The following is a 15,725-nucleotide window of genomic DNA, read 5'->3' as shown; positions in this document are numbered from 1 at the left end:
GTCGAATCTGAATCACTTGAAAAAAACACGGGGGGGCTTAACTTTTTTCCAGGTGTATATTTCATAACCTAAAACAATATGAACCGGTAAAGTAGAAAAACATGAAACTTCCTTACTCGTGACAGCAAGACGAGCATTTATAAATGTTACAAGTACAAGTCCCTCAGATATAAAATATTAACGAATATGTGTACATTATCTTGAATAAAGAGTAATAAAATAATCTCGAAAAATTTGATAGAAAATGTAGCAGTTTTTATGAAAGTGAAAATGATATATTTTGTATTATTGGTTCTGCTTTTGTTTGCTTTATTTTATTATACTATTGAGAGAAAATTTTCCCTATATAAAAAATTTTCTTCCCGCTTTCTTTGTTTCTTTGTAGTTAAGCACAAAGCTACACAAAGGGCTATCTCTGCTCTGCCCACCACGGGTATCGAAACCCGGTTTCTAGCGTTGTAAGTCCGCAGACATGCCGCTGTGCCACTGGGGGGCACCCCCGCTTTCTTGGACGAAAAAACATTTGGATTAATTAACATCTTATAAACCTCGTCCAAATTCATAATGTTTCAGTTCCCACATGTTTTTTTTTTCAATTTTTGACAGTACCTTTTAATCTTTATTATTTAAATATAGTTATATGACCTTTCGTGTTAATGATATTTTAATGGTTGATTATCTCAATTCTAGACAGTAAAAATACTAATAGTGCTGGGTTAGTGGTTAGCTTGCAGGATTCTGAATCTAAGGATTTATCGTCGGCATCCCGTTCCAACAAAAACCCTCTCCACGTTTTGTGAGCGTGAATACGCTATGAAAGTCTGGCATATCCCACTGTTTAATCAGCAAAAAGTATTCCAAGAGTTGGCGGTGGTTACTGTTGACCGTCTGCCTTTCTTCTTAGTCTATGAGTTCAAAATTAGTGACGCCTATGTGCATAAATCTTTTATGAAGCGATATCCGAAAATTCCATAACAAAAAAAAATATTTTAATTGGATATTGGTGACAAATAGATAAGACCCGGTATGGCCAGGTGGTTAGGACACTTGACTCGCAATCTGAGGGTCGTGGGTTCGAATCTCCGTCTCACCAAACATGCTCGCCCTTTCAGCCGGGGGGGGGGGCGTTATAATGTGACGGTCAATCCCATTATTCGTTGGTAAAAGAGTAGCCCAAGAGTTGGCGGTGGGTGGTGATGACTAGCTGCCTGCCCTCTAGTCTTACACTGCTAAATTAGGGACGGCTAGCACAGATAGCCCTCATGTAGCTTTGCGTGAAATTCAAAACAACCAACCAACCAAAGGTCCTCAAAACATGTTACTAACACTTAAGTATTTATCAAGTTAATTTTCGAACGTTGAATACGTGAGAGTAAAATACATAGTTGTAAGCATTTCCAGTCAGGAGAATGGCTTCCATGCGATTCTCTGTGATCCAATTTATTTTCAAAAATAATTGTTTGTTTTGTCTGTAGTTAAACACAAAGCTCTCTGTGCTGTTCCCACCACGGGTATCAAAACCCTGTTTGTAGCGTTATAAGCCTTCAAAGTTACTGCTGTTCCACCGGAGGGTTTCAAAATAGCATTCTTTATCAGAAAAACTGCTAATGCGGCATGTATCAGTGCAATGATTTTTGTTTACAAAACAAATAACAAGCTTTTTTTTTTATTGATTCACATCATGAAATAATATTTACTCCTAAACCCTCGATGACAAAACCTTTAACTTTAGTTATCTTTAACAACTTAATGCTTAATATAAAACAGAAAGTTAATGGATTGAGCTATGAGTTGATACAATTGTTATGTAGTAATTTATACTTGTAAAACTAAAATACGGAGGTTTGGATAAAATCGATCTGTTTACCAACACATACTTGCTAAGTCGACGGACCACAGATTTCAAAAGATGAAAATCTGGTCGTTCCATTGGATCTTCAGCCCAACATTTATTAATCATCTGTAACACTTCTTCATCATAAGTATCTTCATCAAGAAATGGCCGAAACGGTGGCTTCTTAGTTTCCTTGACACGTGAGATAATTTCTGAAGATGACAAAAGTTTCATTAAGTCAAATCTGTGTTTTCCTGAATAACTTCAGCAAAACGTTTTCACAACAATACAATTAACGTAGCAACCAAAACACCAATAATATTCACACTTGATCGAAAATCTGTATTTTATTTTTTCTTTGAAGAAATCATAAAAATAATCATAAAATAATTAATATTTAAAGAAGTTTAAAAATGTAAAACGGTTTGTAGAATGCATTAAAATAGAAAACTAGCATTTACAAGAAACAACGAATCGAGTTTATATATTGTCTAATTTGTTGCATTCGCATGAAACAATTAACAAATATACTTTTGCAATTTTAATTTGTTGGACGTACGTGTTTAAATTTGAATAGTTTTAATGAACATAGATTTCTCCACTAAGCTTCTGTATTCAGGGATAGAATGTACGTGTTTAAATTTGAATAGTTTTAATTGGCATAGATTTCTCCACTAAGCTTCTGTGTTTAGGGGTAGAAAGTACGTGTTTAAATTTGAATAGTTTTAATGAACATAGATTTCTCCACTAAGCTTCTGTGTTTAGGGGTAGAACGTACGTGTTTAAATTTTCTTATTCTTTAAATTAGTTTGTATCTACCCCTGAACACAGAAGCTTCGTGGAGAAATCTATGTTCATTAAAACTATTCAAATTTAAACACGTACATTCTACCCCTGAACAAAGAAGCTTAGTGGAGAAATCTATGTTCATTAAAACTATTCGAATGTTGGCCAATAAACTTTTCAGGATGACTGAAGCCTAATGATGGGTAATTCTGATTATAATCTCAATACTTGACAAAAAGATTCACGAGTGCTAATATTTGTGACTGTTTTTATTGTATATTAACCCTTACAAAGATTATTTGAAGTTGGCATGTCTGTCCGTTGTTATTTCTATTTCTATAGTGTGCCATAAATTATGGTTAAAACCACTGGATTACACTTCTATTTTGCTATTTCCTAACTAAGTACCAATGCATTGAAACTTAATCTTGTTGAATAGGTAACAACGTGTTTAAATAGCTTATGGTTAGTTGAGCCTGTATAATGGCATGAACTTTCATATTCGTACAAAATAGCAAAAACATCCTTTTATTCGTTGTCTTTCTTCTAATAATGCTTTCAACAGCAAAAGAAAATAAGGAAAATAACAACATTTTATACGTCTCATATTGCAGTCGTTAACAGCAGAAAGCCAATAATGGGACGTTCAGTTATACTTGTAATGCTATCAGAGGACTGGGAATATAGTAGCATCACCCTGAGTATTATATTACCACGATAAACAGAAAAATATCGAAGTTTATTGCAAACTTTGATTTTTTTTTTCAGATGCAGATCTTGTGTCCAAAATATATTTCAAAGCAAAGTTCACAGACGACAAAAACACAAGACGTAAATTCTCAGCTACTTCAGTAGGCGCATTGGTTTCTTGTTACTATTCTATTTTGATGCGTTACAGAGACTGTACTTGACAATATCATTATAAGTAAAAAATATTAGAATCAAAAAATGAACTAAACGTTCAAGCATTAAGAGCTGTTTTTAGCTATTTTCAATCATCAAGTTATCATCATATTTTAACCTGTATTAATGATTTATAATTGCCATTTCTCACGTTAAAATTACACGGATTTTGTGTAACTAGTACCGATAATGATGCTGATACGAAGCTTTCATATATAACTTATATTGTTAAGAAAATTATTAACGAATATTGTTAAATAAAAGCATGGTATGTCCATAGATTCTTATAGATGGTGAACTTTATAAAACTTAAAATAAACTAACGTATAATAGAAAAGGAGATATGAAAATCTTGTTTCAAAGTCTTTTTTTTAAATCAGAGCAACGTTGTTCAAAAGAAAGTCTTAGTAAGTAGTATGCTAAGATTTTAACTAGTACAGTTCATAAAGAAGAAATAACTAGCAAGTTTCGGTGCAATTGTATAATCAAATTACATCAACACAAGTAGACTAATTTCACGGGCCCGGCACGGCCAGGTGGTTAGGGGGCTCAACTCGCAATCTGAGGGTCGCAGGTTCGAATCCCCGTCACACCAAATATGTTCGCTCTTTCAGCCGTGAGGGCATATAATGTGACGTTCAATCCCACTATTCGTTGGTAAAAGAGTTTCATATTTCTGCTTAGCTGTAATTTACGTCGACCTTATAGCTGGCCTGCTACTTGTTCAACCAAAAATTCCCAACTAAGTCTGACTGAGCTATATCTTACCTCATACAGTCAGGCTGTATATATAGCCTGGGCCCTAGGGTATATATAAAAAGTCAGGTTAATTAGTTATGATTTATTTAAAAAGTCAAGTTGCATAGTCACGGTATATTTAAACACTCAAGCTGCATAGTTAAGATCTATTTAATGGGAACTGTTTGATACTCCGAGTGGACAATAATCACTTGATAAAACCAGGAGTAATTGATCCCAAACAAAATACAGCTTGTGAACAAGTTGTAACATTTTAAAAGTTTGTTTAGGGAATACTTCATCGGTGCTGAGTTGTCAGGGTTGTTTGTTTGTAGTTAAGCACAAAGCTATCTGTGCTCTGCCCACCACGGGTATCGAACCCCGGTTTCTAGCGGTGTAAGTCCACAGACATACCGTTGTGCCACTGGGGAGGGGGCGTCAGGGATGTTATTTTTGCTCTCAACACTGCATTTCGCAAAAAGTATTTTCACTTCACTTGGTTCACAAAGCGCACTCGCACTATTGGTTTCACACTTATGTCGAACCGAAAGAAGTGACTACCTGGTTCACAAAGCGCACTCGCACTATTGATTTCACACTTATGTAGAACCGAAAGAAGTGACTACCTGGTTCACAAAGCGCACTCGCACTATTGGTTTCACACTTATGTCGAACCGAAAGAAGTGACTACCTGGTTCACAAAGCGCACTCGCACTATTGCTTTCACACTTATGTAGAACCGAAAGAAGTGACTACCTGGTTCACAAAGCGCACTCGCACTATTGGTTTCACACTTATGTCGAACCGAAAGAAGTGACTACCTTTACAAAAAGGCGACTACTGACCAAGGGCAGACAGATACGAGTGAATGTATTGATGTGACTATGTATGCTTTATTCTTGTTGTTGTATTTGTTTTATAAACGTAATAACATTTGCTCTATTTACTCAAAGTGCGTTATGATATTCGAAAATTGGAAATATTTCTCATTGAGACTACACATTAAAATATTATACGCAATCCAGTAATAGAACAGAGGTAACCATGTGAATTTCTTTTAAGTGCTACCTAAATAGTCCTCATTTTTGCTCATATTTTTATAATTGTTCTTAATTCTAAGTATTTGATTATTTTCTCAGAAATACGTAGAAATTGTTCACCATATCAAATTAAGATATCAACTCAAGGAAAAGGTTTTTCTTGTTTCGTAGGATTGGTTAACAACAAATACAAACACCCGTTTATTTCATTTTCTGACATTTCTCTAAACTGGTGGGGGCGCCATCTATAAAGAGTATCAATAATTACATGCATGATGTTAGAAAACACATAGGTTCAAGAAGTCTTGACAGAAATGAATACAAACCTTATAACCCGAGTGCTTTCAAAAGGTGGATCTTACTTCAGTTTGCCCCTGAAGAAGAAAGGCCCATATTTCAAGTCTTACACTACTAAATTAGAGACCGCTAGCGCAGATAGTCCTCGTGTAGCTTTGCGCGAAATTCAAAAACAAACTTAGTCATTATCTTGTTGAATTGCATGACGAGCTGATATTACATTTCAAAAGCAATAAAAGAAAGAATTATTTTTTTTTTACTTTTAACAGCTTAACCTGTCAAACCAAATAACCGTAGTGTTATAATGAATGTTACCCTCTGATTGTGTGACTTTCCATTTTGCACTAAAGCATTTAAGATTTTTCGTAGGAAGAGAGCAAATTTTTATTGCATCCAATTACTCATTAAACAATAAAATGAGTTTTTAAGTTAAAAAAACTACTAATTTTGAGAGAGAAAGACTTAAAAAAAATGTGTCAATACCAAACTAACAATTACCACCAAGTGCAGAAATAAAAGTTTAAAATTATCAAGTAATATTTTACGTGAGGATGTTTTAAAATGTTTAAGTTTAAGCTAAACTTACAAATGTTGCCCCAAATTTACAAATTTGTGCTTAGGTGGACTTTATGCAAGTACAAATATCGTATTAAATTTATAAGCATGAATAATCTTATCCATATGTGGTACTCTTAATCATTTTGTCGACGAGCTGCATGGGAGTGGATGGGTTATACTTCAAAAGTAACACCCTCTCTTTATTGGTAAAAGAGTAGCTCGCTCAAGAGTTGGCGGTGGGTGATGTTGACTAGCTTTCTTTCCTCTAGTCTATTACTACTAAATTAGGGACGGCTAGCGCAGTTAGTCCTCGAGTAGCTTTGTGCGAAATTCAAAACAAACAAAAGTAATAGAAGTAGAAGTAGATCACCACCTTGGTGTTTCTAACTCCTGCCTTTACATATGTTCAAAATCTGTGCCTTTGATGTCATGACATAGTGTAATTTTTTTGTTCAGGTTGAGCCTGAGAATGGTGTAGTGGTAAACATATTGGATTGGTGATTCCAGGTTCCCGGGTTTGAGACGTGGTGCTTCCAAACACTTTTGGCACTTTCAGCTGTAAATGTCTTAAAAAAGACAGTTAATCTTACTATTTGGTTAAGAGTAGCCGCTTGGGGCAGTGGACGCTGCCAACTGGTTGTTTTCGCATTAAAAGTCCACAGTCCAAAATTATGGACGTCTATGCCTGTACTATAGGGTTCTTTGGCGTGCAAGCCAGTTAATTGTGAACAAATAAACAAACGCTAAGGTTGAGCCTCACGTTTTGTAGCATTTGGGCAGGATGGCATAATCCTGTACTTCAAGTATTCAAGGTTATATGGACACGTAACAAACACCAAATGTTTAGTGTGTCTCAAAAACAAAACAAAAAAAACTTCTAAGATAAGGAAATGGTGCACAAATCATGCTACTAGTCCCTTATCCATCTGTCAGGAAAAGCAATATCCAAGTATTGCCTATCATCCAATGCCTATCTGGAGAATGTATTATCCTGCTAAAACAATATATCCTCTGGTTTGTTTTCCAAATCCGCGATCGATAGACAAACATATTCCTCTAAAGGGCAAGGCAGTCTTCTCCAGTCAATGTCTAATCGATGACAAAGGAGTTAACAAAATGGCATATAGTCAGGAGACACCAAAAAGTCACCCTTTTTGTTCTCTGGTTTCGGGTTTCCGTAGCCAACTGTGGGTTTTCTTGGGATTTGTTCAACAAGTGTGGCGATTCATTTCATCATTGGCGTAAAGTGTTCACTAATTTACCTAAAATACTTTCTATACGGAGTATTCACTTAATTCCTTCTGCGTGTAGAATCATTCACAAAACTCCGGAAGTCAATCTTTTGTGAACATCTGGGATACGTGTGTCTTGTAATAATACAAGCTATATTGCATGGGAAGCCAGAATACATTTATTTAGTTTTTCCCGCTTCTTGGGCTATTTGGCGAAATGACCTCATTTAGTTTGCTAAGAGCCTGTCTGTTATCGTGTAAAAAAATCCCCATTTTCTGCTATAGGTGGTCTCTTGGTGAGTTCAGAATCGGCCATATAATCTGTTTCAATCATTTTCAGGCATAAAACTTAGTGAACAAATAGTAAACAGTTATATGAAGCCAGTAAAAGTTTCTGTCGAGAATGCGTCAAAAATTAAATTCAATCGCGACCTGACTCAGACTCAGTCCAGACTCATTATGCAGCACGGCCATTTGCACCCTTCTTAGAAACTTGTTATTCCAACCAATGATTGTAAATATGCACATATATATATATATATATATACATATAACGAAAATTAGATTGTTAGGGAAACACGAGCATGACATAGAAAAATCATAGTAAAGGCATGACTTAAAAGTGACATGATGGTGCCTAACATCTACATTTTAAAGATTTCTACAGAATTTATACGACAATACATTTATAGAACATCTTAAAGGTAAATTATGTATAATATATTAGATTATTTATACCCCGAATACATTTTTATTCAGAACCTCCTTTGGCTTATGTGTTTCAGCGAAAGACGGAATGAACAAGAACATAACGTATTCTTAACACAACCTGAAGATGCTGTGCCTGAAGATACACACATCATTATACAGTATGTTTGTTTTCTGTTTTATTATTATTGGTTTAAAAAGTACCTAAGGGTCATCACCGAATTAAATTTCACGTTACTTTCGAAAACAGGCATGCTCGTCCTTTCAGCCGTGGGGGCGTTATAATGTGACGGTCAATCCCACTATTCTTTGGTAAAATAATAGCCAAAGAGTTGGCAGTGGGTAGTGATGACTAGCTGCCTTCCCTCTAGTCTTACACTTCTAATTTATGGACGGCTAGCGCAGATAGCCCTCGTGTAGCTCTGCGCGAAATTCAAAACACATAACATTTTCGAAAAATACTTACAGTGCAAAATTTAGTGTGACATAAATCACTTTTCTGTCAAAATACAATAGCATTGGCTTATTGCATTTTTAAACACTACATTCTGTATTCCGTCTCTAATGGTTTTCTCAAAAGAAGAATGTATAAGTATTTCAATCACACTGCATCCGCCGTATTTCTGGGGCTCATTGGCTCCAACGTTAAGATATCGTAATATAAATCCCCCCACCCCCAATGTTTCAGTGGTAAGTCTGCAGACTTACGACGCTAAAATCTGGTTTCGTAATCCGTGGTGGGCACACCACAGCTAGCCTATTGTGTAACTTTGGGCTTAACAACAACTAAATCGTAATATGAAAATGAGCAACAAATGTTCACTGTTATAGACTACTGAATATTTTCATGTATACCTTTATTATAAACTGAAAAATAAAATAACGAATATTACTCCTCATTCAAAATGTTTTGCACAATACTGTGATTTCAAAGTTCCTGCACTATAAAGGTCAAATCCCACTATTAAGTGAGACAAAAGCAATCTAATAAGAGTGAGCAGTGGGTGCTGTTGACTAGCTGCTATTCCTCTGATCCAATGTTTCCTAACAGGCGGCCCACAGACCACATCAGGCCCTCTAAAAACTGATTGGTTGCCCATACTATGATCAGATATTGCAAAAGTAAATTAAACTGTATATGGAAAAACGATGCATTCACCGAAAAGCTCAGTCTTGGCCTTGACTCTATAGTCAACATTTGAAGTTGCTCAGTGATGAAAATAATTGGGGACCACTGCTCTAGTGTACCAGTTCAAAATTAAGGACAACTATATTTGCAAATATCCCTTTGTGAAGCTTTGCGCGAAAGCACTGAAATATACAAACAAATAATTTTTGGCAAAGAAGTAAGAAGGCGGGACTATAAAAAAAACAGTTGTTGTAAATTCAGCCTTACTCCAAGTTTTTAATAATCGTCCAAAACCTCTTAATCACGGAAGCTAATGATATCTTTAATCTGCACATTGCATTATAATTAAAACTGTTAAACCTGTTCAATCATAAATGTTTTATTCCACTAATTCGCACTTTGTTCAATTTGAAATTGGTTATTTGATAAAGTGAAAGCATTGCTATCCGTATTGATCAGCACGTTTGTTTTAGATTAATAACTTTTTGTGTACAAAAATTACTAGAGGGTTGCCATTAACATAGCGTTGAATTCTGAATTTCATAGAAATATTATGGTTAATAGGAATATATATACATAATTCACTGGTCTTGTGAAGCTTTTGTGCAAACCACAAATATGCATGGTGATAGATCAGTACTGCATCTCAACCAAGATGTTAAGATATTATATCTCAACCAAGATGTTAAGTGATCTACACAAAGTTAATGCCACTCTGACTTCTGACAAGTACATGACAATTATGATCCGCTACATCATTTCCTCAGCAAAACGACATATTGGGCGAAGTTCATCTTCCAGTATAGCAATGATTCCAAATGTGGTGAAACGATATCTTGATAGAACGTTCATAGCTATGGCTTGGCCCGTACAAAGTCCCAATATATACATTTTTGAGGCTATACGGGGTTATGTAAAAACCGAGAAGGTCAAAAGGTGGCCAAACAATTCGGCTGAACTGTGGGGGTTAATACGGTACACTTGGAACAGTATTCCGAGCTCTAAATGATCGTGGACACAAATTTTTGTTTAAACGCGAGAGAAAGTTACACACCCATTTTTATATATATACAGTAATGGACATAATTATCAAAACAGGAGTGATAAACATGTATAAAGAAATCACAAACAACTAATAATGACAAACAGATGGTACATGTATTAATAGTACAAAATATTTTCGCATATAAGCGAATACTTTTCACGTGAGCCCTTTGCTTAGCACAGAGCATTACACCTTGTTCTCTTGCTGCCATACAGTTTCTCAATGTATGATCGTTTAGGTCTGTGATACAATAAAACAAAAAATTTCTATTTATACTGGTTATACTACACTCATTTTTATTTTCGAATATCTACTGTTTATCAATTTACATTACCATATTTGAAATATATAAAACAGTTTAAGTGTTATTTACAAGTAACAGACTCGAGTTTACAGTACCATTTTGAGAAACTACAGAGAAACTGATTATTGCATCTCGTTTTTCATTGTGATGAATGCGTGCACGTATATGTATTATTATTATTATCATTTACAAACTAGAAGCACCAGATATATAAAATTATTCAGCCATCTTTTGTAACGATTAATGCAAAATTATCTGACCTACGGAATTCTGGGACAAGTTTTATTATAATTATATCATGGCCTTCCCTGTATGACAGATTTCTACTTAATATTTAGTATATGCTTTTTTATCATATTTTGCTCACACCCAGAATATTAACATAACAATACCATGGTTGTTACCAATGTTGCAAAATAAACACTGTTCCCTATACTATAAACTAAAAGTGTTCCACTTTCCCCTCTGTTATAAAATAGACATTCAGTGTTCCACTGTTCCCTCTGTTATAAAATAGACATTTCAGTGTTCCACTGTTCCCTATGCTATAAAATAAAACTGTTCCACTTTCCCCTCTGTTATAAAATAGACATTCAGAGTTCCAATGTTCCCTCTGTTATAAAATAAACATTTCAGTGTTCCACTGTTCCTTATGCTATAAACTAAAAGTGTTTCACTGTTCCCTCTGTTATAAAATAAACATTACCTGTTAGGAAGTATTTCAAAAAAAGATCTGTGAGTGTAAAATAGCAGTAAATTAATGCAAAGTTTGTAAATTTGGATTCGTTTCTTTTGTCTAAGAAATAAACTAAAGGTAGCGCATTAAACCAATTTTGAACTCGAGAACTTCTTAGCAAAGACTCAGAATGATTTTTACCGTTGTATAGAGGGCGGTAAAATAACAGGAGACGAATATTTTACGAGCGAAGCAGATAGGAATGAGAAAACAAAGATAATGCTTTTGTAAAAGCTATTCAGATATCTTTGAAAGCAGCTGAAGCGCAAGACGGAGATTTTGTAACTCAGGTATGCAGCAGCTGTCGTCAGGGTTACCGACAAATACATAGAAAGGTTCCTCTATATATGAAGATGTATGAGATGTTCGAAAGTGCAGATTTTATAACTTTCAAGTTAAAAATAAAGTTGACAGTTCGAGAGAATCGATATTTAATAACAAAATTCAGAAAGACTGAACATAAATAACTAGTTTAAAAATGATACGTCCAGTATTAAAAGAAATCCATTGTTGAAGGAAATTAAGGTTTCAACTGAAGTAAATTAAATCTTGTCATAATAAGTATGTTTTTAATAATCATGCTGTGTGAAATGTGTTCGGAAAATTTTATGGGAATGTGTTTAAGAAAAGACCTAGAGCTAAAACTTAAAGGCTGTTGTATAAGGTGTAAATATTATAGCCTTAAAAAGTAATGTTACAAGATCAAGAAACATGGCAAGCCATATTATTAGTGTGGTATGTTAACATAATGCTAATAATATGCAACATTATACTATTTTAGTTTATTAGGCTTCATGGTTATTGTTCAAAAGAAAATTAGAGCACGTTCTTATTTTTCGTTGTTGCTAGGCAACTTGTGATTCGAATTGTTCCGTTAGGTACTGTTGTTTACTAAATGTCTCGTATCTGTAGAAGGCTTAGGTAATTGAACCGAAAGCTTGTATATTAAAACAACTATAAAAAAGTGGTGATAGTCCAACTAAATTATTTAATACAAATTGAGTACTTTAGGGCAGTACACAACACAGCACATTGAACTTTTTAGCCTTTTTAAAAAGGCATTAGTTCATAATGAAGAGATATTACAACTTAACCTTTTGGACTCAGATCCATTTCGCCTAAATAAAAAGGGCCTTGACGTACAACAACCTCATGGGCGATTATTGCAAATGAATATACATCCCCTTTTTGCGTGCCCTCTGGTGTTGGATTAGACATTCTCAGTATCTCTGGCGCTGTCCATAGCTTTTCTGAATAGATAATAAAAAAATATATGACATATATATATAATTTTAAATAGCGATGTTTACTTCGGTAATTGGTGTTTTTATAGTAAAAAGATATAAATATTCCTATAAACGTTTAATGATGGCATTTCAAAAATAAACAATTTTTAAGAATAACAATAAAAAAGTATTTTAGAAAATATTAAAGCTTAAATTAATTAGAATTCAATAGAATTAAACTCTTTAAAAATTCAGAAAAAAATATTCATTCATAAACGCATATACTAGATTGAATTCTCTAATACAATTGAATAATTGAATTAGCTTACACCAAGTCATTATTAAGTATTAATACGGAAACGATGAGAGACATGGGAACCAATTTGTGGCGCACTTTTCAAATGCGTTTCCAACAATAGGTGGTTGTTCTTAAGAATTCCAGTATACGTTCTTATCAAAAATATTTTCAATAATTATTAATGATAAATAGTGAATCAATTTAAAATTTCAGTATAAACTTTTATCGTATAAACGTGATTATGACCTCATTACGTAAGTTCATTTCCAAAAAGAACGTAATTTCTTTATACATAAATATTCAGATTGAGAATAAGATTTTAAATACTTTGCTCAAAAAATATTTTCAGATTTTCTTTCATGTTATATTATTGAACATTCTTGACTTGAAAACCCCGGAAATTAATTTTGAAAATGATTAGATAAAGCTAAGAACGGGATAAACTTCAATATGACATCGTCCAATTTTTTTTTTCTTTCTAAATCGATTTCTAGCTTTAAATTAGGGGGAAAAAATGTCTTGGAACACTAAACACGACTTACTTCTCCAGTAGGCGTACGATTCTTCGTTTTCGTTTACGTCCGATGTTCTAAGAGCATGAAGCCCAATATCAGTGATCTTTAAGACAAACCTACTATCCACAACGCAGTTAGACGATTTCAAGTTGCCATGGGAACGGATCTCACTGTTATGAAGATAGGCCATTCCCTACATGGTTTAAAAACCAGAGTTTTGTCATAGATTTTCTAAGTCACTATTGGTTTCTGATGAGTTGTTCTTATATATTTCTTAAATTCTATTTTCAAGCTGATCACTTGATTTATTAACAAATAAGTCAAGTGATTTTCAGAAAAATGTATTTTACTATTATTTAACTAAAATTATAATCATAAAGTCTATAAAAATCTATCATTGAGAATCATTTGCGAACGAAATTCCCATTTAATAATAATAATAATATTACAGGCTCTATATATTTCAAGTAAGCTTTCAAATGACCAAACTATGAATGATCCTTATATTGCGTTCCTGCTGCTTAGATTAAAAGGATAGTGAATTAAAAATATACTGATTTTATTGAGCTTTTATATTTCAAATAATTGATAGTTTTTTTGAGTTAAATTGAAAGATTGAAATTAATATCTTAAAACGTATTTTCCACAAACATTTTATATAAAAAGTTTTTACTTTGGCCTGTAGTGAAAACCTTTGGGTTTGCTTTAGCGCAAAGCCACAATGAGCTATTTGCTCTGTCCACCGCGGGGAATTGAACCCCAGATTTTAGCGTTCTAAGTTCGTAGACTTAGCGTTGTCCCACCGAGGAACAAAAACTTTAGGAGAACTTTAACAAGCTGGAACTACACAGCTTCAATTCAAAAACAAACTGATCGTATATAGAAACTACACAACTTCAATTCAATAACAAACTGGTTGTCTATAGGAACTACACAGCTTCAATTCAATAACAAACTGGTCGTCTATAGGAACTACACAGCTTCAATTCAATAACAAACTGGCAATCTATAGGAACTACACAGCTTCAATTCAATAACAAACTGACAATCTATAAGATCTACACAGCTTCAATTCAATAACAAACTGGTTGTCTATAGGAACTACACAGCTTCAATTCAATAACAAACTGGCAATCTATAGGAACTACACAGCTTAAATTCAATAACAAACTGGCAATCTATAGGAACTACACAGCTTCAATTCAATAACAAACTGGTCGTCTATAGGAACTACACAGCTTCAATTCAATAACAAACTGGTCGTCTATAGGAACTACACAGCTTCAATTCAATAACAAACTGGTCGTCTATAGGAACTACACAGCTTCAATTCAATAACAAACTGGTCGTCTATAGGAACTACACAGCTTCAATTCAATAACAAACTGGTAGGCTAAAATTACGTATTATGTGAGAAATGTAAAAAAAAAAAAGAAAATGTATCTTATTATTCACTCATTTTTCGTAAAGAGTCTTATCTTCTTTATTGATTGTTACATGACATAATTATGAATTGAAGTGAACAGTGTGAGTTAGAAAGGTTTACTTATTTTGTGCCAGCCATTTACATCCGATTTACACATCTTTTACTTCTAGTTGATTATCCTTCAGACATATTTCTTAATATATTTTAAATGCTATTTATTTGTTACAAATAAAACAATTAACATATAGAAATTGTTGAAGTTTTTAAGGGTATGTATATACAGTACTGTGCAAATTTTCTAGATCATCCCATTGATCCTGTAGGTTTGATTTATTGTGGCTATGAAATTAAACCCTTCAGTTTAAAATGCTGGAAAATGCATCACAACTGATTTTCTCATTTTATACATAACTTTAATATGCTACACATTTGACTGATTTAAAATTTCAAGAGAAAAAACAACAATTAACCACTAGTGATTATGTGCAATAGGTTTTTAACAGTTGTTTAAGGTGCCTGAACTAAATAAATAGTAGTGCAACATTATTATACATAATTGTCTTTAGTTTCTGTACCAGTCATGACTGAAATGCTTTAAAAGTTTGTATTCTGAGTCTTTCATGCATGTAAAAATAGACATATAAAAATATTTTTAAAAACATTGCCCAATACAACGAATATAGTGTGGTGTTTTAAAAAATAAACTTAGTATTCCGAAAATTGTTTAATTTCGAAGTCTTCAAGAGGGGTCCAGTTCAATTTACACTTTGATCAATATGTGTTATTGGGTTATACTAGTTTTGGAGAATTCCACTCCTCATCAGTAACCCTGAACACAAGTTAAACAAAAAAAGAGATAAGCTGGATCTATATCACAGTGAGAAGTAATCGAACATACTGTTAGTGTGAACGTGCTTATAATAACTATGAGGAAAACCTAATACATTAGG

General features: G+C 33.7%; 1 protein-coding gene across 1 annotated transcript in view; it reads right to left on the bottom strand.

Moving 5' to 3' along the window:
- The window catches only part of LOC106478224 (atrial natriuretic peptide receptor 1-like), a 155,352-nt gene that overhangs the window by 20,615 nt on the left and 119,012 nt on the right, over positions 1–15,725 (bottom strand). The window contains exons 13-15 of the mRNA XM_022381782.1: positions 13,377–13,542; positions 12,405–12,560; positions 1,878–2,046 (exon numbers count right to left, since the gene is read on the bottom strand). Of these exons, the coding sequence (XP_022237490.1) occupies positions 1,878–2,046; positions 12,405–12,560; positions 13,377–13,542 (491 nt within the window). The remainder of the gene's footprint in view (positions 1–1,877; positions 2,047–12,404; positions 12,561–13,376; positions 13,543–15,725) is intronic.

The sequence above is a fragment of the Limulus polyphemus genome, unplaced genomic scaffold (genome assembly GCF_000517525.1).
Source record: "Limulus polyphemus unplaced genomic scaffold, Limulus_polyphemus-2.1.2 Scaffold191, whole genome shotgun sequence".
Taxonomy (NCBI): Eukaryota; Metazoa; Arthropoda; class Merostomata; order Xiphosura; family Limulidae; genus Limulus; species Limulus polyphemus.
The sequence above is the reverse complement of the archived record's forward strand: the minus strand, read 5'-3'. Positions and strand labels throughout refer to the sequence as shown.